The sequence below is a fragment of the Phascolarctos cinereus genome, unplaced genomic scaffold (assembly GCF_003287225.1).
Source record: "Phascolarctos cinereus isolate Bilbo 61053 unplaced genomic scaffold, phaCin_HiC Scaffold_1;HRSCAF=81, whole genome shotgun sequence".
NCBI classification, from domain to species: Eukaryota; Metazoa; Chordata; class Mammalia; order Diprotodontia; family Phascolarctidae; genus Phascolarctos; species Phascolarctos cinereus.
In genome coordinates this window covers 71,384,276-71,410,700 of record NW_027555514.1, presented here as the reverse complement: position 1 = coordinate 71,410,700, position 26,425 = coordinate 71,384,276, and the positions used below count along the sequence as shown (strand labels likewise).

At 34.4% G+C, this 26,425-nt stretch overlaps 1 protein-coding gene across 14 annotated transcripts in view; it reads left to right on the top strand.

The window, feature by feature from the left end:
• The window catches only part of PARD3 (par-3 family cell polarity regulator), a 715,544-nt gene that overhangs the window by 410,121 nt on the left and 278,998 nt on the right, over positions 1–26,425 (top strand). For all 14 annotated transcript variants that reach the window (XM_020990444.2, XM_020990445.2, XM_020990437.2 and 11 more), the window contains 5 exons: positions 6,890–7,015; positions 8,537–8,919; positions 14,513–14,652; positions 16,136–16,264; positions 19,942–19,980. In XM_020990444.2, the coding sequence (XP_020846103.1) occupies positions 6,890–7,015; positions 8,537–8,919; positions 14,513–14,652; positions 16,136–16,264; positions 19,942–19,980 (817 nt within the window). The remainder of the gene's footprint in view (positions 1–6,889; positions 7,016–8,536; positions 8,920–14,512; positions 14,653–16,135; positions 16,265–19,941; positions 19,981–26,425) is intronic.

Below are 26,425 nucleotides of genomic sequence, written 5' to 3'. Positions count from 1 at the left end.
TGTCAATAAAACATTTGTTACTTATTTTCAGTTTTATCATTGGTTGTAATTTATACTTAGGATTGAAAATGTTAACATGTGTGACTGAGTTTGTTTTAATTAAGTGTATAATTAGGCTAATGAACCTTGTAAAAATATAGTGGTACAAGCCTTAATATAATCTAAGCAGTTAAATTTCTAATTATGCATCCAAAATAGTACAAAAATTCAGCATCTCAATGGTCTGCTTTTTGTGGGATGATTTTTTTTTTGTTTGTGTGAAGAAACATGCCTTATAAATTAAAAAAAAAGAAATTGAGGAAAATACATGCATATTGAAATGACTACATTAATATATTTTATGATCATTCATGCTGAAGTGAAAATAACAAGGGCATATAGGATGTTTTGCCCTCATGTTGTGTGTGTATGTTTGTGTATGTTTTTGAGGGCTTTTAACCCATTTTAGCAAAACTAGTAAAAATTCACATTTCTTTAGTACTTTGCCATTTTCAAAGTGCTTTCTTGTATTGTCTAGGTAGATTCTTACAATAATCTTGAGGTGTAATGTAATACAAGAATTACAATTCCCATTTTCATATAAGGAAACTGAGGCACTGAGCTGATTAGTGGCCTTTCCTGTTCAGCCAGCTATTATTTATAAAAGCCAGATTATGATTGCAGGTCTTCTTGACTTCAAATCCTATGTTCTTATTAACATGATGTCTCCATATACTTATGTACCAAAATAATTTTGGAATATGTACTTGCTGGGCAGACATTCTGACAGGTCTTGAAAGGATAAAAATAGTCTTCTTCCTCAGGCTGGATGGGAACACAAAGGGTCTCTTTTTTCCTTTCCCATCTCCAGCTTCATGGTGCAGTTTTCACTAGCAGCCAATCAGTCAATCATCAAATATTAAGAATGGAATTTATGAAATATGTGCTATATGCCAGGCACTTTGCATGGCATGGTATCAGTGTGGTTCTCTATACAAAACAGGTACTTAAGAAATGCTTCTTAAATGGATGGCTTTTTTTTTTTGGCCCTTAGTTGCTTTGATATTTTATTTTAGAGTTAACTGACCACATGCCTCTACTATATCATCTTTCCATCTTTTACATTCTATTTATGTTTTTAAAAATCTTTTATTTTCCTACATCTTTACCATTTTAGTCATTTGGATTGGCCTGCTATGCCAATCGTATTCTAGCTAGGTTCTTTTATCAAAAAGTCAATCAATAAACATTTAGCAAGCCAGACACTGACCTAGACCACTAGGAATAAAAAGTCAAAAGTGAACCTTCATGCCCTCAAGGAGCTCTGACAAGAAAGACAACACACATAAAAGATATATCAAGAATACGCCTAATGGTGTGTAATTGAAGAGGTTTCCCAAAGAAAGTGATTTATTTTTACTCTTTATGTTTTTATTTTTTAGCGGTTTTTCCTTTTGTGATGTTAAATCTGGAGACTCTGGAGACTACAACAGAAACAAAGAGAATAATGAAAAAGTTAGAACCAAGTATGAGGGGCTTTGTAATGCTTTGAAAAACAGAACAAAGAAAACACTGAACTTAGAGTACTCTAAATTCCTGCTCTGCCATTTTGGGCAAGTCACTAAACCTATGACCCCCAATTTCTTTATCTGTAAAATTGGTCTGATAATTCTTTTGCTATCTTCCTCATAATCCTAATATGAGAATACAAATGCTTTGTAAACTATAAAGTGGTATTTAAATGTAAGCAATTATAATTGGGGACTGACTTTTCAATTTATATTGGAGAGGATCAAGTTCCTTTTATGTGAATTTTGAGTAGTGGGATTTGTATATATTTGTTTCCCCTCAAACCACCACCTCCAAAAATAAGCATATTTGTTTCATTTGTTGGGAGAAAATGTGCAAAATCGAGGCACCTAACATATCTGGCTGAATTTCTAAAATTAGTCCTTGTAGATTCCACTAGTAAGCAGAACAACTGAGATGGAAAACAGGAGATAAGGAAATATCTGCTCACTTCAGATCCTCATTTTTTGGCTTGGTAATCTCATTTCACCTAGTAAAAAAGGGGGGAGGGCAGCTAGGTGGCACAGTGGATAGAGCACCAGCCCTGAAGTCAGGAAGACCTGAGTTCAAATGCGGCCTCAGACCAAATACTTGGCGCATACTGACTGTGTGACCCTGGGCAAGTCACTTAACCCCAACTGCCTAAAAATTAAAAAAAAAGAGTTAAAAAAACAAGGGGGGGGTAATTTCATAGATTGTAGTCATTTATTTTTAAATTTATTCTGTTTTTGAGAGACTGTATCTAATGGTGTTGTCAAGTATTTAGATATCAGTAGGCTGCTAGCTTAAGCTTCATTCATTCTACCTAGTTACACTCGGAGCATGTGAAGTGTCCCTTGGGGATCAGTCTACCTGTAAAATTGGGTCAGTTTTGAGATCTCAGAGAAATGCTGCAGCATTTGAGATGATGACTTTGGACAATAAACACAATGGATTTTGTGAATTGTATTTAATGAGGGATAAGGTAGGTTTGACTTGTAGTTAATTTCTATGTTATGGTGTTTTTACCAGAGGTTAGGATTAATAATATTCTAGTCTTGACATATGAGGGCTTATTTAGATTAGTCAGAAAGATAAATTATCGAAGAAGTGAAATATAGCTTATAACTTTGTTTAATCATTTTTGAAATGATATCAAACAATATGATGAGATTTATAAAAGTTTTGTAATAGTGGCAATTAAGCAATCACTTAATAAATGGATTTATTGATCTAGTATATTGATATTGCATAGCCCTCAAAAGGATTATGATGTTACTATATCATGAAAATGATTGTTCAAAATTTAGTTTGAAAGATCATGTTTTAGCTAAATAGTAAAAGGACTTCTAGGAGATGGATTTTCTGAAGTTAAACAAAGTAGTACTATGATCACTGAGGTTGATTTTAAGTACCCCCTCTCATTAATGATTCATCTCAGCACAAACTCCATTATGATGATCACTGTCAGTGGAACACTAAATGATTTCTATTATAAACACATTGTTTGCACTCCTCTAAAATCATGTTATAGAAAATGAAGAATAAGATGATGTAGATAAAATATTTTCAAGAAGATTTTAAAAAATTCTACCAGTGTTGAAATCCTTGCAATAAATGGTTGCTTACATGTAAAGTATCTTATTTTGGTTTTAAAGAAAAAATGTTGGGGCAGCTAAGTGGGGCAATGGATAGAGCTGCAGCCTTCGAGTTCCGAGGAGCCAACTTCAAATTTGCCCTGATACTTGACACTTAGAGCTGTGTGATCCTGGGCAAGACACTTAAACCCAATTGCCTTACCAAAAAGAAAAAGAAAAAAAGGAAAAAAATGTTTTAATAGCTGGGTACTATGGCCCAAACTCATCATTTCTCACGTGATTACTCTGTTCTTCATTTTCTCCAGAAACTCATTTCTTGAAGATAATCTCAATCCTAAAACTCACACCTCCTTAGCAGCTTAGTACCCCCCATCCCTATCAGTTCTCTTTGATTAGAGAGGTTAGGGGCTGGACATTGGAGTGCTTCTCTCAGATTCTCCATTTAAGAAGGGGAACCAAAGCAGCCACCTCATAATTTCCATTCTGCTGTAGGATTTCATCATGCCTCATGCCTGAAACTTCTCTCCTTCCAACTCTTTCTTTTCAGCTTCTTTTTAGGCATAGTCTTTCCTCATTAGATTGTGAGCTCCTTGAGGGCAGGGACTGTGTTTTGCCTTTCTTTGTATCCTCAGTGGTTAGCATAGTGCCTGGCACATAGTAGGAGCTTAATAAATATTTATTGATTTACTAAACTCAACAGTTGGGGCAGGTAGGTGGCACAGTGGATTAGAGTGTGGGGCCTGGGGTCAGGAATATTCATCTTCATGAGTTCAAATCTGGCCTCACATACTTACTAGCTGTGTGACCCTGGGCAAGTCACTTAATACTGTTTGTCTCAGTTTCCTCATCTGTAAAATGAGCTGAAGAAGAAAATGGCAAACTGCTTCAGTATTTTTGCCCAGAAATCCTTGAATGAGGTCGTGAAGAATCAGATATGACTGAAAATGACTTAACAACTGTAACAAATTCAAAAGTATTTAAATATACAAGACTTAGAAAGCTGATTATGTAGCTTTTAATATCTTATAAATTCATGCTATGGCTTTAGGCATTTATAAGCGTAGTAATCTCTATACATTGGGGAACAAGAAGCCTACAATTTGAATGGTTCTGTTATAATTTTCCTTTTTCACATGACCTGTTTACTGATTGTGTCATCGTTTCTCTGTAGTTGCCATTCAGTGTTTTTATAAAAGACTATGTAGAAGCAAAGCAGTATCTAATATGCTAGTTTTATTTTTCAAATTCTCCACTTCGTTTTTCATAGAATCATAGCTTAGGTCTGAAGGTCACTTTCCTTGATTTATACCAGGACCACTTACTTAAATCAATTTTATGAGAATCTGTTCTTTTTGGGTACTGGAGAGATGACTGATTTATTTATTTATTTTTATTCTCCAAAAATGAATTCAGCACTAAGAAACTTGCCTGGTAATTTGTGAATATCTTTCTAGAATCCTACCAATTACATAATTTATTTAGTGGTTATTCAAGTTAACACTCACTTTTGTCCTTTCCCTTGAGATGTTCCATTTTCAATCCTGGTCCTATCCGTGAATGATTCTAGCAATGTTTACATTTATCATTAAATTCACTGAAAATTATCTATAATACTTGAATTCTTAAAATGGTTGTTTTGTGAAATCAATAAAATCACAGAAGATCTGCCCATTTGAAAATATTTTTATCAGTTATAATTATCTTTTAATATATGGCAATGGATTAGCAAGGTGATTTTTAATTAACTTTTAGTAAAGTTCAAAATTTTATCAAAATTGGACCATGGCTTTATTAGTTATTGTGATATAAATAGCCAACAAAATGAGAAATTCTGTTGAAATGGATCTCTCTTATTTGAACTAATTAGGACTCATCTTTGATGTGACTTTCATGGACTAGAATCTCAACATGAAATCCCTGTCAACAGTGATCAATTTATCTCAATGTGGTCAATAGACAACATTGTTTGACTTAGCTAGATAAATAAAATATTTACTAAGTGCTTACCCTATTCCAAGAACTTCCCTAAACTTGTTTTTTCATTCAGTTACCATTTATTGAATGTTTAATCCTATTCTTCGATGAGTAAAGGACAGACTCTGACCTTAAAGAGCCTGGAATTTAAAAGAGAAATAAGGTTCTATGATGCACATAAGTATTAAGCAAAATTGACTGTGAAAAGTGCCATGGAGGATATAAACAAAGAGTTATGAGAATGAGCAGTGGAGAAGAGATCACTAGAATCCATGTTCATCAAAGAAAAGATCCCCAAAGGCAAAACCTTAGATGAAATATTATTTCATTTTAAGATAGTTTTCTACTGGAGAACTTCCTGACTTCTAAGAGGTTCCAATAACTTCCATATCACTTTGCAACATTACCAATTTGAGTATTTAGATTGATTATCTGAAATATAATTGAAACAGGAAAGGTAATACTGGCATACAATATTTTCACAAATTATGAAAATAATAATAAAAAATTTTATTTTTTAAAATTCCCACATAGGAATGATACTTTTTTTTAGTAAATATGTAATTAAATCAATGCAAAAATAGACAAAAATGCCAACTAGGCAAATAATACTGTTAGTTATCAAATGGCAAAGTTGTCAAAAAGGAATCTTCCGTGTGTCTCAGCACTCAGAAAGCTATTAGATGAGTGAAGAATTCATAGAATTGTACATTTTGAGCTGGAAGAGATCTTAAAGTCTAACTTCCCCTATTTTACAGATGAGGAAATTGAGGCTGAGGGAAGTTAAGTACTTGCCCTGGGTCACATAGCTAATAAGTCAGTATTTGAGGCAGAATTTGAACTCAGGTCTTCTGATTCTATGTTCAACAGTTACTATGCTATGTAGCTACTCAGTGCTGCACACCATATGCTTTTAATTCATGCTTTACTTTTCTTAGTAAGTTCCAGATACATCTTTCAAAGCTTTACCCAACTTTTTTTGGGTGCTTGGGAGGCATGTTAAGGTAATTTGAATAGTGATTGGAGGGAAAGATCATTAGGCCTCCTATCAGCCACTGCCTTAAAATCCTTAGCTTGATTCTGTCACCTCTTCGAATAGAAATACAAATATTAGCCTAGTTAATGTTTCAAGAAATAAAGTGTTTTGAAATGCAGAAAGTAAAGCATGTAGTGAATGTAAATGCTAACTCAGGAAATTATTTCTTCTTTATATCTCTGAATTCATCTCAGATAGGAAAACCCAATAGTTGAGTAAGCTATGTATGTTTCTCCCAGCTATTCCTGTTAACTAGAGGCTGCTGAAGTCAGAAGTACCTGATTATCTTTTTTTTTCTCTCTAATAGAGGCATCCCCACTCAGCATGGCATGAAATTGGCTTACAGCAAAAATCCTGCCAAAAGTGTTGACAAAAACATGCTTCTCACATGTTGCGCACTGTGACATTCACTGAGCCATCAGGCTAGCTCTTTTTCAAGCAGTTGTCCATTGTAGACAGAATGTTATAGTTTGTTTCCAAAATTTGTTACTCTGATATGTCAGAAAATGACTTCTTCCATTCTTAGCAATGGGTTCTGTTCATGATGGAGATAACAAGTTCTTCTGGATGTTGTTACACTACTTACCTGAAGTAATGAGATGGCAGTCCCATTTGAAAAATCACTAGTAGTGGGTTAATGACATCCCACCTTCTGTTGAAAAGCTTTGTGAATTTCATAGTGGTTTTAAATGAGTAGGATCATATGAACCAAGGAGATATTGCATGTATAATCATTGCATTCTTAATATTCCAGAACCCTGGGGTTATTAGTGAAACGACTGGAAAAAGGCGGTAAGGCTGAACAAGAAAACCTTTTTCATGAGAATGATTGCATTGTCAGGATTAATGATGGAGACCTTCGAAACAGAAGATTTGAACAGTAAGTATACCTGCTATAAGACATCTACCCTTTCAAGCTTTAGATATCCTGCAGGGCAGGTATTTAAACCTTTACAGCAAAATGACTAAGTATGTCTTCCTGATAACAATGCTTTTCCCTTACCTGCCTTTAAAAATTTTAGTTAATTAAACTACTATATAATCAGGGCAGCTAAATTGCCTTAGTGGATAGAGTGCTGGTCCAAGAGTGAGGAATACCTGAGTTCAAATCTGGCTTCAGATACTTATTAGCTGTGTTACCCTAGGCAAATCAATTAATGTCTTAGCATTAATCCACTGGAAAAGGAAATGGCAGATGACTTCAGTGTCTGCCAATAAAACTCCATGGATCGTGTGCTCCACAGGGTCATGAAGAGTCACACACAACTGAGCAACAATGACAGTAATTGTATAATCACCACCATTAGACTACATGTGAAATGTCCTTTGACTGGCAGGGCTCATTTCTTAAATCCAATATGGGCCCATTTCACTTTTACTCCTCTGCTACTTGTTTACTATTCTTGCTACTATCTTGGGAAAATCCACCATTCTTCTAGTTTTCACAATATCTGTTACTTAAGGAGTTTCCATGCTATTTTTAAAGGTTATTCTTAAGAAAAGAAAAACTCCTGTGGATCCTAGTATGAAAGAGCTGCTCTGTAGGCTGTCTGAGTTTTCCTACTTTGGTGCAGCCCAATATAGAAAAGCTTAAAGCCTAAATTCCAGGGGATCTTTGCTATAGTTTTGTAAGTAATGTCTAAAAGAGAAAACATTTCCTCCTCTTTGGTGCTTTTCAGGGTGGGCAGTGGAGTGGAAGGCTTAGGTAAATATTAGACACTTCAATTTGAAGAGTTAGAGTGAGGTACTATAATTTGTTTAAATATAACCATACCATGTAATGAAAATGGAACCCACTACTTTTAGTGTTTTAAATTATGTGACAAATAACAGTTGCCCTGGATCTGTACGTACAAGAATCAAAAGTAGATGTACGCTTAGATTTTTTATGACTTTTTCCATGTATTTACAGCATGCAAAAGGAAGTCAACTGAGAGTTATCATTTAAATTTCTAAATAAATTTGTACAAAATTTTATTCCTTGGAATACTTACAAATTTACTGTTAAGTATTCGAAAATTGTTTTGGAAAATATGGATAATGATATTTAATTCCATTGAAGATGATATTTAACTTCATTGGAGGTTTAGTGATGTACATAAAGCTGTTAATTAATATGGCCCATAGTCAAGAGCTAGTGTATAATATACTTCAGTTATAGTTAATTTTATTCTTTATTTTTTCCAAAGAATGACATGTAATTCATATCTGGTGCAGCATCTTTGCCTTCATCGAAAGGTATGAGGTTGATTGATCAATAGGTTATTGGTATTTTAGTTTTCATTTTAATTTCAGCAATATCTGTCAGTTCTTGTTGCTTAATTAGTCTACTTAATTATGCTCATAATGCTCCTCATCTGCCAGTCTTAATTTGCTAATTTTCATTCGTTTTGAAACCCAGAGCACAACATATGTTTCGCCAAGCCATGCGTACACCCATCATTTGGTTCCATGTGGTCCCTGCGGCGAAAAAAGAACAGTATGAACAACTCTCTCAAAGTGAGAAGAACAATTACTATTCTAACCGCTTCAACCCCGACCCACAGTATATGGATAACAAGAGTGTTAATAGTGCAGGACTTCCTGTACTCCAAAGAATACCCCGGCTGAATCATCAGGCTGACCAAGCAGACTCTTACTCACAACTACCTCATAGTGCCAACGTGGCAGGGAAACTGCCACCAACTGTGTCTCCCTCACAGCAAAATGTCCTTAGTCCAACTCCAAGCAGTGGTTATAACACCAAAAAAATAGGAAAGAGGCTTAATATCCAGCTTAAGAAAGGTAAGACCCATTCAGTTCTTATGGTGTACTATTTTAATGTTTTAGAAACTATTTTTTTCCATTATATTGTGAGCCATCTTCAAACCTTTGAACCCTAAATCAATACATATGAGGTGTTTAAAAATCATTAAACATGTAAATATCAGTATATGTTTTCACATTATTTTGCTTCCATAGTTCCTGTTTGTAGACCTTATTCTTGATAGCAATTTTATTAGGGTTCTCCTGAAAATTGTGAGGAAAAAACAAAACTTGAAGATCCTAGTAGGTAAAAGAAGCTTCTAGATATGCTGTAATCCAGTGGAAAATCGGCAATTATAGTGTAATAGAAAATTTGGTGGAGAGGTGGATTCAGAGAGGGAGGAAAGATAATGAGTTCGTTTTTTGGACATATTGAATTTGAGGTGCCTATCCAGTTTGAGATGTTCAAAAAGCAGTTGGAACATTAGGACTCAGGAGAGAGTTTATTGCTGGATGTGTGAATTTGGGAGTCATCTTTCTAGAGATGTTAATTGAGCCTGTGGGAATCAGATCACCAAGTGAGATGGTATAATGTAAGAAGACAAGAAGGCCAAGGATAGAGTCTTGGGAACACCTATGTTTAATGCATATGATCTGGGTGATGATATAGCATATATTTCTCACGGACCTAGTCAACACAGTTCTATGAATTCTTCCAGCTCCATTTGGCAGCCCAGGAAGAGAAGTGAAGGAAGCAGATGGAGAATGTGATCCACAGTTGGGCTTTGAAAAAATGTAATTGAGAAAGGACAAGGGAGCAATGGATTTGAGAGTGGAGATAATTGGAGGCAGTTTTGATTCAACAAGGGCCCTTGATGAGGAAGAAATGGAAGTGTGGCCAGTGTAAGGGAGACAGATTGAGAAAGGATGGTAGAAGGAATGAAGGCCCTGGTGAAGACAAAAAATGGCAAGAGGTTACAAGGCATAGAGAAAGATGAAATGATAAAAGATTATGATCAGAAAAAATAATTTCAGAGATCATGAATATAGACATGTGATACTTCTGAGTGATGGCAATTTCAAGGAAGGATATAACGTCTCTGCGTATAGCTGAAGATGAATTGGGTAGTAAGTCATACATACCAGTGAGTGAGACGGAAGAGCTGGGAGAGTAGGGTATTTCAGGGGAACATCAGCATTTACGTAGGAATGCCCTACTATGGAAGTGTGATAGAAAGACTGTTAATCAGAAAGGCACTGACGTAATCAAGAAAGGAAAGAATGTCCTGGGCAAAATGTCCACCAGGATCTGGATCAAGTGATAACTGTGGATAGCCTGAATCTCAGATAAGGAGATGCTGCTAAGTTATGAGGGTATCTCAAACTGAGTCATCATCGCTTTGCTGCCAGTGATGTGTTAATACCACCTTCAACTTAATTATGGCTGCAATGTATTTTTTTTTACTAACCCAACTGATCAATTCAGTGAAACAATTGATTTGCCTTTATTTAAAAACTGAATTGATGAGTTGTTTCAATTTACCAGCTCAAATAATTGCTTTTCTAATATGTCTCCATAGGTTTATTATTATATTTGAAAACAGACATGTTCAAGTGAATTAGAAGATAGAAAAGTAGGTGCTCAGGAATGATTTGTGGAATAAAGTATGTCTCAATCTAGAAACAAATGAAAATGTGTCATTTGAAAAAAAATCACAACCCTTATAGTTTATTTCACATATGACAACATTATTGTTTTGCACTCATTTCTCTTTATCTATCAATCATTGAATTATATAAGTTTTCACTTGGTAAGGTATCCTGCCTCATTTGTAAAACAGGAAAACTGATGCCCAAAGCAGATGTCAGGCATCAGATTTAGACCTCAAATCTCATTCCTCTACCAAGGCTTTATTTTATACTTTGAGTACAGAGTTGGAGGAGCTTTGAATATAAAGTATTTATCTCCTTTCTAAAACTGTGTTAGCACTGTGAACTTCCCATGAACACCACATTGCTTGTTTCTGGTTTCTGAATTTTCAGCTCTATAAACCTCCCTGACAGAAGCTAGAGTTGACAGCTTGTCTGCAATGGATTTTCCTCCAACAAGACTTAAGGGCATCAGCATAAATCTGATTGTGGCTCTTTCAGTTATGTTTTATGTTCACTGAATGACACTCCTCATTTAGAAAGAATATAATAAAATAACTTAATAAAATGTCCATAGAAAATTGACCAAAAATATGCCTCGGGCTTCTCATGGTGACAAATTTCCCAATTTTATGTCTGACTTTCACTGGAACTATTCATGTAAAAGTTACTGGTTTTCTAAATATCCTTGGTCTTTTAAGCAGCTCCAAATCGTTAATTTAGAAAATTACCATTTTTTTCACAAAGTAATTTTTTTAGTAAGTATATCTGAAAAATTCTAGCATGGTAGTTAAACTTTGGTGATGATTTGAAAATGTACTTGTCATCAAGAAAATTTTTTTATATTCAGAAAGTATAGTTAGTCATTTCTAATGAAATATTTATTTTACTTAAAAAGCCTTAGAGAGTAGGCAATGTATTTTTAGCAATGTTTAATACTTAATTTTTGTTTCTTAGATTAGAAAACAACAGAAGAAATAAGTAACAGCTTCCTTTTTTAGCTTTTTTTTTTTACATTTCTTAATACCAACATGCACAGTGGAGATCCATCTCCCTAATGCTATTTTCATTTAATTACTGGGGTATCATTCATGTGGAGCAATAAATGAAGCAAGACGTTTAAGCATACCCCCAAGTAATGTATTACAAGTATGAATAGAATGAAGATTTTGATTGTCCTTGATTATCTGTAATGAAGGATGCCATAAGAAAAGAGGCTTTTTAAGAACCTAACAAATACAATTTCGGTAACAGGCAATGGTTATTTTGCTAATTGGTATCATTAGGTTAAAATTTCTTTGTAGGTTTCATGAAAGCATAACATGTCCAAGACTTCAAATTCCAACTAGCATATCCTAAATAATAGTGATTTATTACAAGGAAATCATCTATCTGTCTTTATCTGATAAAAAGTGAGACATTCTTCATTGAAGTGATTCTTTGACATATTTTTGGAACTATCCAGAATGACAAAATTCAGATAGCCCACAAGTCTTTGCTTCTATAATTATGATTTCTTAATAGTTATTGCCATTTTGGCATTTTCAAATACTCTGATCTTTCACAGGAATTAGCTTTTTAATAAAGTCAGAGGAGAAGGTCAGTAATATGTTTCAGTCAGGACAGAATGTTTTGTTGGCTTTTCTAAATGAAAATTGATATCTATTTATCTTTCTTTTAAAGGTCATTGCCTGAACTTTTAGCATACAGATTTAGGGGTTATTGGTGATATTTTAATAATATTGAGGTTCACACAACAGTCAGTCTTCATAGTTCATATAAATTAAGATAGCAAAGTGAGAAGAGTTTAGATTCGCCCCCTTATTAAAATGATATTGTAAGTCACTAGGGTCCCATTAAAACAGATGTGTGGGAAAATTCCAGCAGAAAATTTTGAAAGGAATATCATGGAGATAGTGTGTTATGCTTGTGATCCTAGCAAATAGCTTAAAATATGAGCAATTATGAGCACATTAAATTATTCCATTGAAACTGACCAATCTTGAAAAAAAAGTGTTCATTTTCTTTTACTGAACAAATTCAGTGCTTTGGAGTTGTAATAAGTAAAATTTTTTTCTAGATGTAAATCTATTTACAAACTTTTCAGGGTGGAGGGGAGGGAGGGTATTTTGTGTGTTGTGATTTCTCTCATGTCCTATTGTCCTTTCTCCATAATTCTTCCGATAATTCTCAAGTTATTCATGTAAAACTTATTTACTAAGAGGTCCTGTTTGCAGAGTATAACATAGCATGGTTCCAGGCTGGAGGTAGGAGTTGGGAGAGAGGGTGGAAAATAGGAGAAGGAGAAAATGCAAAAAAAGTTAGGTTCTCTTGTCCTCATGGAATTTCAAGGCAAGTGTATTGGTGAGGGAGGGAAAGGGTAAATCACAAACTGATAGATTTAATAAACAATATTACATGGTAAATATATTTGGGAGATGGAAAGGTCCAAGGGGTAAAGATGTTATCAACCAACCAGGGAGATCAGAGAGTTCTTCAGGTGGCATTTCAGTTCATTTTTAAAACATGAATAGTTATTCCACTGGCAGAGAAGATTGGAGAAGACAATTTAGATGTAGGCAACAATGTGAGGACAAAGGCATAGAGGTGGGAAATGGGTGAGAACAAGCAAAAGGCAATCTGCTTAAGTAAGGGTTTACATTATGAGGGTTAAAACATCAACATAAAGGTAACCCTCAGAATGCCTATCGTATGCTTAAAAAAACAAACTGATGTAATGATTATTTTTCTCATCTGTAAAATAAGACAGTTGGGTTAGATCACCTCTAAGGCCTTTTCCAGTTCTGGATCTATGGTCCTTTGAGCATTTTTTTAAATATAGTTGTCTTTCTATGTGTCATATGTACCTATCAGATAAACTCTATGAGGGAAAGCACTTGGCTTTGTGCTCACCACACAGTAGGTAGTTAATACATGTTTCTTGAGTTAAATTGACCTGAGTTTCAACTAAATGAGTTTCTTTCACTTTGATTTAAGCTAATATTTACTAAAACTGTAACCTCAAAATTACATATTCCTTTAAAGTTTATAGAACCCTTCCTCATCACAATTTTGTGAAGTAGGTAATTGAAGAATAGTTTTATGGATCAGGAAACTGAGGTAGAGAGATTATAATTATCTTGTGATCACATTGCTAATAAGCTTATATCTTTAAATGTTAAACTTTAAAACTTGTTTATGTATTTATAACCTGTAATATTTCTTTTATATATGACTTGTCATGATTTAATGATATCCATATAACACAGAGTCCTCTTTATCAAGTGTGTCCAAGATAGCATTTTAAACTGAAATAAAATCTAATATCTTCAGAAGTAATTTTTGAAACCAAAGTAGAAATTTGTCATACTATAATTGACAAATTATTATCTTTAGATTTTACCTTGCTTTGTTTTGAGTTATTTTTTGTCAGTTCTGGATACACATAACCTTCTTCCTACATTATATTCAACATATGATACTGCACATCAGAAAATCCTGCCAAAAACTTAAGAATTGAAAGTATTTAAATCAGTCCTATTTTAATGCTTCATTGATTTCATCTCAATTAAATGTAATTTGATCATTTTTTGAGATGGTAGCCAGAAAGTAAGATGATTTTTTTTAATCCAGTAATTATTTTTTGTCTTAGATAGCACTATCCAGTTTATAGTTTGAGAAATAAACATATGAACATTTAGCTAGAATGTAAGAGTACCAAATGAAGGTGATAAAATTCAGTCACTGTCAGTAAATGCCATAATTTAAGTTTTAGGAATTTCTTTATTTTCTAACTGCAATGCTGTTTACTCTCCTGACTTCCCTTAACTTTATTAATTCTGTCTCAGAAAATCTGAACCTGTAGAATTGATACAGAACAAGAATGCCCACGTGCAGAGTCTGGTGGGATCATTAATAAATCATTTAAAGGCAAAGCACTTTCAAATGGTGAAAATTTCAATCATTTCTATTATTTGCCCAGGTTCAGAAGGTTTGGGTTTTAGCATCACTTCCAGAGATGTTCCAGTTGGTGGCTCCGCTCCAATTTATGTGAAAAATATCCTTCCCAGAGGGGCTGCTATTCAAGATGGTAGACTAAAAGCAGGAGATAGGCTTGTGGAGGTAAGTGACTTATTCTTTTAATCTTTAAAATGAAACCCAAACCCATAAATCATTTTGGGGAATTACATGACTGCTTCTTTTATGCTTCCTTGTACAGATAGATGCTCAGTGTGAAACAGTAAATTCTGCTTTGCAGCAGAGTACATAGAACACAGTTCAATTAGTGTAATGTTTTTCTCTCAGTGTGGGGTTGTGTCTACATGATGACAAAACATCTAATCAGTCCATTCATTTCAGTCAAAAATTAAGGTAGTCATTTTGATAGTTGGTTTTCATAATGTCAAACATTCGGATTGATGGAATTTTTTAAAAAAATATTTTGTTGAAATTTTGAGTGGATTAATAAAGCATTTTGGTAATATATAGATTTCACCCTTGTTGGATTTATTGCTTGATTAGGAGTTTATCTGAGGAAACAGGAATTCTCTATATCTTTTGACTGTAAAATATAAAAATGAAGCAAATGAAAAGCAGTTCACAAGAAAAGAACTGGGACCAAAAAATAGCAGCAGTGGAATAAACACAATGAATTGAGACAAAAAATTTAATGCCAATAAAGATATCTTTGGATAGATTATATCTTGCATATTTATGAATTTCTATCATACTTCCTTTGAAATCAACTCTAATAGTTTATAGAGGAAAAAAAATAAGCTTTTGTCATTTCTCTATTAAGCTGTTTCTTTAGAAAACATCCAGTCTTTCTATCAGCAGAATTGCCTATCCTTCAATTATTGAGAGCCAGTGGACCAATTATGAACATTAATATAAATGTTGAATGTGTTGCTGTTCTGTGGTCTCTATGTATTTCCATTGATGTTTTTGCTTTTTCATGGCTGTATTTTCCAAATGCTAAATTCTTGCCACAAAGGCAGGACAATATATTTTATATTCCGCTCTTTCACACTTCTTCTTCTTCTTCTTCTTTTTTTTTTTCAGGAAATTAGGGTTCAGTGACTTGCCCAGGGTCACACAGCTAGTAAGTGTCAAGTGTTTGGTCTGAGGTCGGATTTGAATTCAGGTCCTCCTGTGTTCAGGGCCAGTGCTCTATCCACTGTGCCACCTAGCTGCCCCACTAACTACATTTTAAAAGATTGATGTCAATGCATTAGTTGCACCCAGTCATATCCATCTCCACAGATACCCATCATGTCTTGGAAGTGTAGCTGAGTTTTTTAGGACTGCCAGAAGACCCAACAGCAGTCTGCATGCCTATTTGTCTGAGGACCAGCTGACCTAAATTCAGAGAGGCTCATCTCTACAGCTTTGGTTATTAGACCATGCATTGTTTTTTCGGCCACAGAAGCTGTACCAACGTGTGGAAAGCTCTGATCTGTGTCAGTGGAGGGAGTTTGCACATTGCTTTAATCCCAGATTTTATGAGTCACTGGATAATATGTTGAATAGTTTTAACTTCAGCTGCACCATTTGTCTTGCATCTTGTATAGTCTAACAGGCTTTTTCAATGCTCTATTTGTTTTAGGTAAATGGAGTAGATTTAACAGGCAGAACCCAAGAGGAAGTCGTCTCCTTGCTTAGAAGTACCAAGATGGGAGGAACTGTGAGCCTTCTTGTCATTCGCCAGGAAGAAGCCTTCCATCCAAGGGAAATGGTGTGTAAGATAGAGGGCTGTTAAAATTTTCAGATTAACGTGAGTCATAGAGCTGGTTTAGCTACATGCTGAGAAGTTTGTCTTGGAACTACCATTTGTGTATTTGTTTACATTTTTCCTTTCCCTGTAACTTCTCATCCTTTTTCAGTTCTCAAAGGCTGACCTGAACCACTGAGAAAAAGTGGCATTCCTTTCTATTTCCATTCTATTTCCAGATAGACAGCAAATATCACTTATCTAAAATTTGATTTTTTTTATTATGCTATGTCATGGAAATGTTTGCTTTATTGTATGAATTAAAAATAAAATAAATAAAATTAAAAGAAAAGAAAGATGACCTGCTGGAATATAACTTCTTGCAGGTCACACTAAAGTGGACAGGGCTTTCAGGGAGGTATAGTGTGCCTTTCAGTTAATCATCAGAAAGGTGGATGCCAAGGGATGGTATTTTTAGGTCACAGAAACTCATGAAAAAGTTTGCTAAGGGTTTCAGTCTGCATTGGTGGAACAGGAATGTCCTTTTTTAAATTTTTTTTTTTTTGGAAATATCTATTCTTACAGAGTCATTATTCTTTGAAATATTTAAGTAATCTATTTAAGCTTTTAAAAATTATCCCTCTACTTTGTTTGAAAAATAGATAGTTGTTGTAAGGTCCATGTAGGCATAATTAAAAATTAGTTTATAAAGAAGGAGTTTTTAACTTTTTTTGTTTCATGGATCCCTGGAGGAGTCTGATGAAGCCCATTGACCCCTTTTAAATGCATTAAAAAATTCACAGGATTTCAAAGGAAACTATGTTGAAATGTAGTCTGTGTGTGTGTGTATGTGTACACGCACACAAATGAAGTCCACTGACTCTGTGTTAGAAACCTCTGTTATAGAGGGAGTTTCTCTCTCCCTCTCTCTCTCTCTCTCTCTCTCTCTCTCTCTCTCTCTCTCTCTCACTCACTCTCTCTCTCTCTCTCTCTCCTCCCCACCCCCCCTCATTCCCCCCCATCCTCCCTTCCCCCCCCCCTCTTCTTATCCCTCCCTCCTTCCTCCACCCCTAAGTTATAGTAAATGGTAATTAATATAAAGCTGCTGCATGGTCTGAGCTTGAGGCCAAACACATGAGTGAGTTATTTCATAGATGTCACATTTTAAGAAACCTGCCCTTGGCAAACTTGCCATTTTTCCCACTGCTTGACCACAGATCTTTCATTGCATTTATAACTGATGAAATCAAGAAGCTTTAATCTTGTTGTGTGGAAAGAAGTAATTTACAATAAAAATAAATGATGGTGATAATTTTAAAATTAAAAAGAACTAGTGTAGAGCAGACATCCCACAGCTCCTAATTAGCAATACATTGAATGTTATGTAGAATGACTCAAGTGAAATGAAATAACCTTTGTCAATTCCCCTTTCTACTTGTAACAAGTTCATAAATATTTCCAAGTATTGTACAGGAATTTTCATCATAATGATATTCTTCAAAGTAAGCAAGGGCATGTTGGGAAAAGGGTTTTATAGTAAACTGTTCATTGGAACTTGCTTATAAAAATGACATACTTGGAGAACTGACTAATGCCTATGCCTTTTGATATGATACAAATTGTTTAACTGAACATACATGGTGTCAAGAATGTTTTAAAATTCATTTTATTCTAGCTATTTTAGAGTATTTAATATCAATCACAGTTTGCATTTGTTTTTCAAAACAATAGTTAGACTGAATGACATCTGTAGTGATGGTGAGGTTGCAAATAAAGTAAAATCATGTTTGCTTAATCTCCTTGGATATAACTTTAGTTACCCATGGATGTTGGTTTGGGAAAGACTGGATACATTTCAGCAGTGTGGGAATCACATCATTTTGTCTGAATTCTCTGTAAACTTGGATGAATGTTTTAATTTAGCTTTCTGGGCTCCTCTGTTATAGTTCTCAGCAATATTTGAATAATGTTTTGTTCTTTTCCTTCACTTAATTTAGTGATTTAGTTTCTTCACTATTCTATCTCACAATTCCTCTCTGGGTCAGGTCTAAAGCTCTCCCCTAAATAGTGAATATCTTCTAGGCATCTGGAAACTCGATGCTTTGATTCCTTTACATGCAATCTCAGCCTAGAAATTGTTTAGTAGTAGTAGTAGTAATAATAATAATAAGAGTAGTAGTAGTAGTAGTAGTAGCAGCAGCAGTAGTAACAGTAATAGCAGTAGTAATGATGATAATAATGATAATAGTTGCATTAATGTAGTGTTTTAAGGTTTTACAAAAAATTGTACACATACCTGATCCTCAACAACTCTGCAAGGTACGTGCTATTATTATCCCTATTTTATGGATGTGGAAACTGAGGTAGGCAGAAGTTAATTGGCTTGCCTACAGTCACACAGCTAGTGAGTTAGTATATTAGATCACATTTGAATTGCAGACCACCTGATTCCAGGTCCAGTTCTCTAACCACAGTCCCACCTAGCTACTCCATTGTATCAGCACACTTTCCCAGATTTTATACCAAAATATAGAGGACTTTTGACTTTTGGATTTTATTTTCTAGGTTCTTCTCCCTTATTCTGGAAACTTATTTAAAAACATCAGTTTATTCCATGTGTGCATTCCTTTAGGGAATGAATTGTTTCAAGGAGGTGGGGATGACATTAAAATGTTTTTAATTTAATTTTTAATTTATGGAATGAAACAAACATTTCCATAACATAGTATAATGAAAAAGATGATTGCACATGAAACTGCAAGTCTGTTATGAACAACTTACTATTCTTTTTAAATATACTATAAAATTATCATGTAAATTTCTTTTTTTTCTTTTTTTCCTTCCTTCCTGTCCCTGTACTAGAGGTAGCTACCATTAGACACAAATATGTGTGTGTGTGTGTGTGTGTGTGTGTATAAAATTATTCCATACATACTTGTATTTATCATTTTTTTCTCTAGATGCAGATAGCCTCTTCATAAGTTCTTTGTAGTTAATTTGGGTATTTATAGTAGTGAAAATGACTTATTCACTCAAAGTTGTTCTTGAAAGTAATATTGCTGTTTTCTTGGTTCTGCTCATTTCGTTCTTTGTTATTTCATACAAGTCTATTTATCTTTTTCTAAAATGGCTTATGTATTAATCTAGGTTACTATATATTGTCATATTTGCTTGTGAAGGGTATGCATTTTTAATTAGCCCTACTTCCTTTTTATCTTACTGTGGAGCTCCAAATTCATTGAAAACAATTAAGTATGAAAAAGTAAAATGTTATATAACAACAAAATATTGCAGTTAATTTAAGATTATGTTGTAATTCGATACGTTCCCCAAAGCTCCTTTTTTGTCATTAATATCCTTTTTATATATGTACATAGTCTAAGAATCAAGTAATTCTGTTTATGGATTTTAGCTTTTAAGAAAAATGTAAATGAAGTTTTTCGTTCTGATTCACAAAAGTTCCAGCTCCTAAAGCTACCTATTGTTAATATTTATGCTTTTTTAAATTTAGACCAGTGCTACTTATATGTTCATTGACTGGGCAAGCATATTTTATTCTTTAGCTTAAATTTCAATACTTTGATTTTTAAGGACTCATTTTAGAAATAAATTTTATTTCTTTTAAATGTCTCCTTATGCTGAAAAATACTGAAAAATACTATTGGTCATGCTAAATTTGTATTTTTCTTTGATTCTTATAGAATGCAGAACCAAGCCAGATGCAGATTCCCAAAGAAACGGTAAGAATTTTATGTTTTTTTTGCAGAATGTAGTGATCTTGGGAAGATATATGAGTCTAATGTTTTTTATTAATTGTCTTTTTACTAATCACACTTGAATTTTATTTTCTTCTCATATCTTATTGTGTTTCATAGATTTATAATATAGTTTACAAAGCAGTTAGATCTTCTCCCCAAAAACAGTGAATATCTTCTAGGCACCTGAGTGAGAGATACCTTGAAACATTTCTAAAATTACATACAAAATTAGGATATTGCAATAGCTTTCTATTTCTTTCCACAATGAAGAAGGAATAAGCATGGAGGAGCACTTTCATTGGCTTGAGAAATTGTCTGCTTTGAAACAAATTAAGGCACCACCATCTGCTCATTGTGTGGGAAATGATCCCTCTCCAAAATGGCAACAATTTCTTTTTGACTAGAATTAGATGATTTTGCCCTAGTTAGAAGGAATTATGGGACATTTTAAGTAAAATTTTATGAGTTTATGAGGACAGATAGATGTCTCTGAGAAAAATACCATCCTAAAGAGCCAACAGGCTGGACCTTGTAGAAGACCAACTATAGCTATCAGTTGGGCACCTTCATATGATGAAGGAAAATCCAAAGAAGGAAATAAAATTCTGAATCTAGGTTGGCAAATGGATATCATTTATTGTCTTCCGTTCTTCTGTTGGGCTTTGGGAGATTCTCACAGAGTAAACACTGCCCACTCTTTAAAAATTCTTCTTTAGTTCCATGATACTTAAGAAATACTTATAATTATTTAACAAAATACATTTTGTTTTAATGCTTGGCAAAATTAGGAGAAATCAAAAATCTTAGATTTGAGTTTATCCTAATTTGAATTGTTTGCAATCTCTATTTGTTCAAAGAAAGCATAATTAAAATAATCAAAAAATTGTTTATGGGATTTGTGGGTGTTTGGTCAGATTCCATAAATAATGATTCTGAGTCAGTTAGAAATGCTCCTGTTGTTAACTTGAGTAGACAGAAACTTCATTTTTTGATCTTGACAAACTATTGCTGTAGACAGGTAGTATATATCAATCCTTATGTAGATTAAGAATCCATGTGGAAGTATTTATTCTTGCTAACAGAAAGCATGTTGACAATTTTTTTTGTTCTTAGTAGGAATGGCTTCTATTGTACTTTTCAATGCAAAATCATGATTATGTTGATAGCATTATAGAAAATTAGTTTAAGAAAGCAGTTACTTTTGTTATTGTAGTAGTAGTATTTAAAAGTCTTGAAATAAGGAAAATCACTAGAAATGAAGTAATTCTACTTTTCTAGTTTAGTACTTGGTGGGGAGGAAGCACAAAAATAATCTGCATCTAATATATGAAAGATTTCTAGTTATACTAGGATCAAAACAAAAGCAAACCAAATTTTCAAAAATATTTAGATTTTGTTTCTATTATTTAGCAGCTGGTATTTGAGTTGTCAAACAGCTTAATTATTGCCAGATGTGACATATTAGCTTAGCTAATAAGAATAATGAACCTCAGCATATATGTACAAATAAGATTCATTAGTGTTTATCTAACATATGGGGGAAATTAAAATACTTAACCTAGAAACAACATGGGGGGAGGGTTTTTTAAAGTTTTGATTTAAAATTAAGATGAGCTCATTTTATTTTCTGTCCCTTTATTTCTTCCAAAGCATTTTGCTTTTCTGGGACTAACAGAGTTTTGTTTTTTTGTTTTTTTTTTTCTTATCATCACAGTTAAAATGCATGCTCCATATTTCTTTCCCCCAAGACACATAGGAATCAAATTACAGGTGTATACTGCAGAACACTCAATGTGTTGTGAACACTGAAATATGCTAAATCATATTCATGCAAATACTCAGTAGTTTTGCTTCAGTGTCTCTGCTTACCTCATGTATTGTAATGGTAGATGTTTGCGTAATCTAGATCATGATAAATTATATATTTTTGCATACATCTCCCATTACAATATTTAGGGGAGAAATATTGTTGATATATCTACTTCGCTTAATATTAACACAAATTTGATGAAAAAAATTTCCCTGTAGTAGCATTTACCAAAAAATTTCAATTGAACATAACATTTGTATTGGAGACTCCTTGCTGGTGAAAAGAATTTAAGGCTCAGTTTTGTGCCTTCGTGTTGAAGCTTTTTTTTTTTTAAAAAAAATAATCAAAGATCAGCATCTTTCAGCTTAATATGACTAGAAAGATATGGTCTACTGTTGAGGATTGTCTGTGGATTCCTGTCTATTCCCTTCACATATCATCAAGGGTACCCTTGACATGTAATGTAGATTATTCTCATCAAGATTTTATAAAGGTGAGAAAGTAAGCCTATGGGTTGGTCAGTCAGTCACTAAATATTTAACAAGTGATTTCTATGTGCTAAAACACTTCTTGTTCTTTTGATGCCTTTGGGGATATTAATATCCTCTACCATCTATGGTTCTCTGCCTCCTCCCTGCCCCCATTCTTTTCACATCTTTCCCTCTCAGAGAGAGTTTGTAAAATGATCCTTCCATGCCATCAACATTTTGTCACTTGTAGCTCTTTTAAAATTTTTTTTTTACTAAATTGCTGTCATTTATAAGCACTAACAAAGTGATCATTCTATTGTGCTTCTGTTATTCTTTACATATTTTAGATTAGCTTCTGAGTTAGATTTGTATGCTCGCTCTCTCTCTCCTTCCCCCTCCCTCTTCCCTTTCCCTTTTTCCCTCTTTACGTTTCCCCCTCTCCTGTCACAAGACTTCATTTAGCCTTTCTCTACACTCAGTAGATTTTTAGAGATGAGTAATAGTGATCATGAATAGGAAGTAAGGAAAAGGAAGAGGTACAGCATTGAGGGGGTAGGAATGGGGGCATCTGTAGTGTTCTTATAGAGAACCATAACATGAAAATTTAAGAACTGGAAGACACCTTAGAGACCATGAAGTCTAAACCCCCTTATTTTACAGATGATGACAGGAAAGCTGAGAAAGGTTAAATATTTGATCTGGGTCACATGACTATTAAATGCTTGAGGTAAAATTCAAACTCAAGTCTTCTTTATACCAGTTCCCATGTTCTATCCATTGCACCACCTAGCTGAGATGCTGGGCAGAAGAAGGAAAGTTAAGAAAAGTATTGAGCTTTATTAGAATAGAATTACCTGAGCATTATTAATAATTTCCATTTTCATGCTATTTCAAGGTCTCCAATGTTCTTTTTTCTCACAATATTCCTGTCAAGTAAGTAGTAGAAGTGTTATCATCCCCATTTTTCAGATGAGAAAATGGAGACTATGGGAGATACTTGTAAATCAAATAAGTATCCTAGTCAGGACTAAAAGTACTCACCTTGATCAGCATTAGAAGCAGCAGAAGGTTAACCTTTGATGGACTGAAATGTGCTCACTAGACTCATTTATCAGTACAGAGAGTTTAGAGTTATTTATAATAAAATGTATGGCCCAAACTTTTTTGAGAGGAATTCCTCAATAACTTGATATGAATAATATAGCCATAAAACAGTAATTGATTTTAGGTACCTGTGCCCGGACCTGAATGGATGTATAATAAAAACATTTTATGTAAAGTGCAGTTTATCCTTTAAATATTTTTAATGATAATGAAGACAAGCCATGTTGAGAAGAAAACAAGTCCTATTTCTACAACAAATAAAACCTGGGGATGGTTGATCTTGCCCTCTCTAAAGCTGAATCATAAATGGGCCTGTCAGATTATCCTAACTTTATTGAAAAATACAATTTTTCTCATATATCTGACAACTTTTCTCATTTTTTTCAAGTGGAAGTGATATGGGAACCTCAATGAAGGTACCAGTGCAAATGCTATTTAAGGAAGTTACTTTTAAAGATAGTTTTGTTTTTCTTTAAATCATAATTCAATATATTCCCCTAAGTTACTGATTTTCTGTGGGTCTGCGTTTAGGTCAGTTTTCTTCTTCTTCTTCTTCTTCTTCTTCTTCTTCTTCTTCTTCTTCTTCTTCTTCGTGAGGCAATTGGAGTTAAGTGACTTTCCCAGGGTCACACAGCTAGTAAGTGTCAATTGTCTGAGGCCGGATTTGAACTAAGATCCTCCTAACTCTGAGACCAGGGCTCTATCCACTGCACCGCCTAGCTCCCCCTAGGTCAGTTTTCTCTATGGAAATGACAGGACTAAACATATCTGAAAGTCGTATATGATATGTCATGCCGCTACTCTTCATATCAACATTCATGGGGCACACTTTCTAGAATGGGATGGGGTATTCACATTTATCTGGAAACTATTTCTTGTTTCTTGTAGACTTTGCTGATACTTCCACTGGGGTAGGAAGAGCTAGATCCTTGGAACCAGTAGGGAATTGGGGAATCACAGCATAGTAGAGGATAAGGAAATTAGGAGAGGGATGTCATTCTCTTCTCTTGCTAAAACATCCTTGATCCTGAGATTTATTTCCCTCTCCTTGAAGATACAGCCTTTGTTGCTGGATTTCTTGGGGCCCTGTTTAAGTCCCTCTCTTTCCAACTTGAACAAGATACAAAGAAACACACCCTCTCCAGGATGCTTAATAAATATTTGCTGGCTTCTCTTCCTGGTGAGGACCTTGAAAGCACCCTTTCTCTTGGCAGCTCAAAGTCTACAGAAACTCTTCCTCCTCTTTGAGGAGGCCCTTGTCTTCGGAGGGTCTATGACCTTAAATTCTACCAGCTCCCAACCTGCTTCTGTTCATGTCTTCTGCACTACTGTTTTCCCACTTATCCCACTCTGCAGCAGTCAGAAGTAAAAATCAACAAAAACAAACAACCTAGTTTTGCCTCTTCAGCCAATGAATTATGTAATGGTCCCGTGTGCCATTATCTACATCATTTTAGGGTGGGGGAAAGCTTCAAAGATTATTCATCCTGCCGTGTTTGATTTCTAAAGAGTATATTATCTTTAAATAGTTGTACTATACTTATGTCATATCTCTATAGTGTAAAAATACATTGCTATGATTTTAATGTGTCTAGATATTACCTAGGACCTAAAGGAGAGGGCCAAGAATCACCTTATCAGCCATCCCATTTTTATTACAAATTACATACTTGAGTAGCTTCATTCATTTAGCTGAAGTAATTTAAAATGACCTTTACTTCAAGAAATCAGTTTTGAATAAGAGTGTTTTCTCTAATTGTTTCAAAAGTAAGTTGATTTTTATTTCTTAAGCCTCCTAGTACATATATCTTCTTATGAATATTTTTGTTTTATTCAGTTGTTTGAAGGTAATTTACTTTTCCAATATGTGAATAGCAGCAGCATGGTGTGGTGGATGGAGAGCTATCCTTGGAACCAGGAAGACCTGGGTTCAAGCCACACACTGACTCCTACTGGCTGTGTGACCCTGGGCAAATCACTTTACACTTCTGTGCTCCTGACAAATTTTGAAGACTATAAGTTCAATTCATTAAGTATATATTAAGAACTTACTGCATGCCATGCACTGTGCTAATTGTTGGGGATACAAATAAGAAAAAAAAAGTCCCTGCTCTCGAGGAAAACAACAAGACAAAGAGAAGTTACACAGAAGGTGTCCCCGACCTTGGGAGAAGTTTTCTTATTTTACAGCTCTCTGTTGTTGCTGTTCAGTTTTTTCAGTCATGTCTGACTCTCCTTGACCCCATCTGGGGTTTTCTTGGCAAGGATACTAGAGTGGTTTGCCATTTCCTTCTCCAGCTCATTTTTGAGGATGAGGAAACTGAGGAAAACAGGGTAAATTGACTTGCCCAGGGTCACACAGCTCATAAGTGTCTGAGGCCACATTTGAACCCAAGCCCTCATTCCATGGCAGGTGCCCTTAGAGTTCCCTACACTAATGAAATCATAGGCCTAATACTGTGCCCTAATATGTGAACAAATCCCTGCATTTCTTTTGACCTGGAACTTTCCTTTTAGGCACAGCCAAATCCAAGGAAGATTTTTTTTTCCAATTAAACTCCTTTCCTTTTCATTTTCTGTTGAAAGTATGATGTTTTGAATAGCTAACTTCCTTAACAAATTGTGTTTTTGTATTTTATTCTTTTTTTTTTTGTTACTGTGAAAACCTGTTAGAGTTCTCAGCCAGAAACCACACTAGTGAAGTTTGACGGTGAATTGTATTGTGCTTTCGACTAGAAGTTAGTTGTGGGAGGTTTGGCTTAGAAAGTACTGTCATTGAAACCTAAACCTAGATATTAATTTAAGGGAAATTTTATCTTAAGATCACAATATATTAGAACTTTAGAAGGTGAAAAGTTTCTTAGTTCATATAGAGGTCATCTATTCTCTCCCTTGCTTAAGACCGTTGGAAATCATCCAAGATGAATTTCTGTATTATTTTTTAAAACCCCAGGAAGAGAATAATTGAATTTTAGAATGAGAAAAGATCTCAAAGATTATGAAATCCCCTAATTTTGTTGCTGAGCAAAGTCTGCCTTAGTAA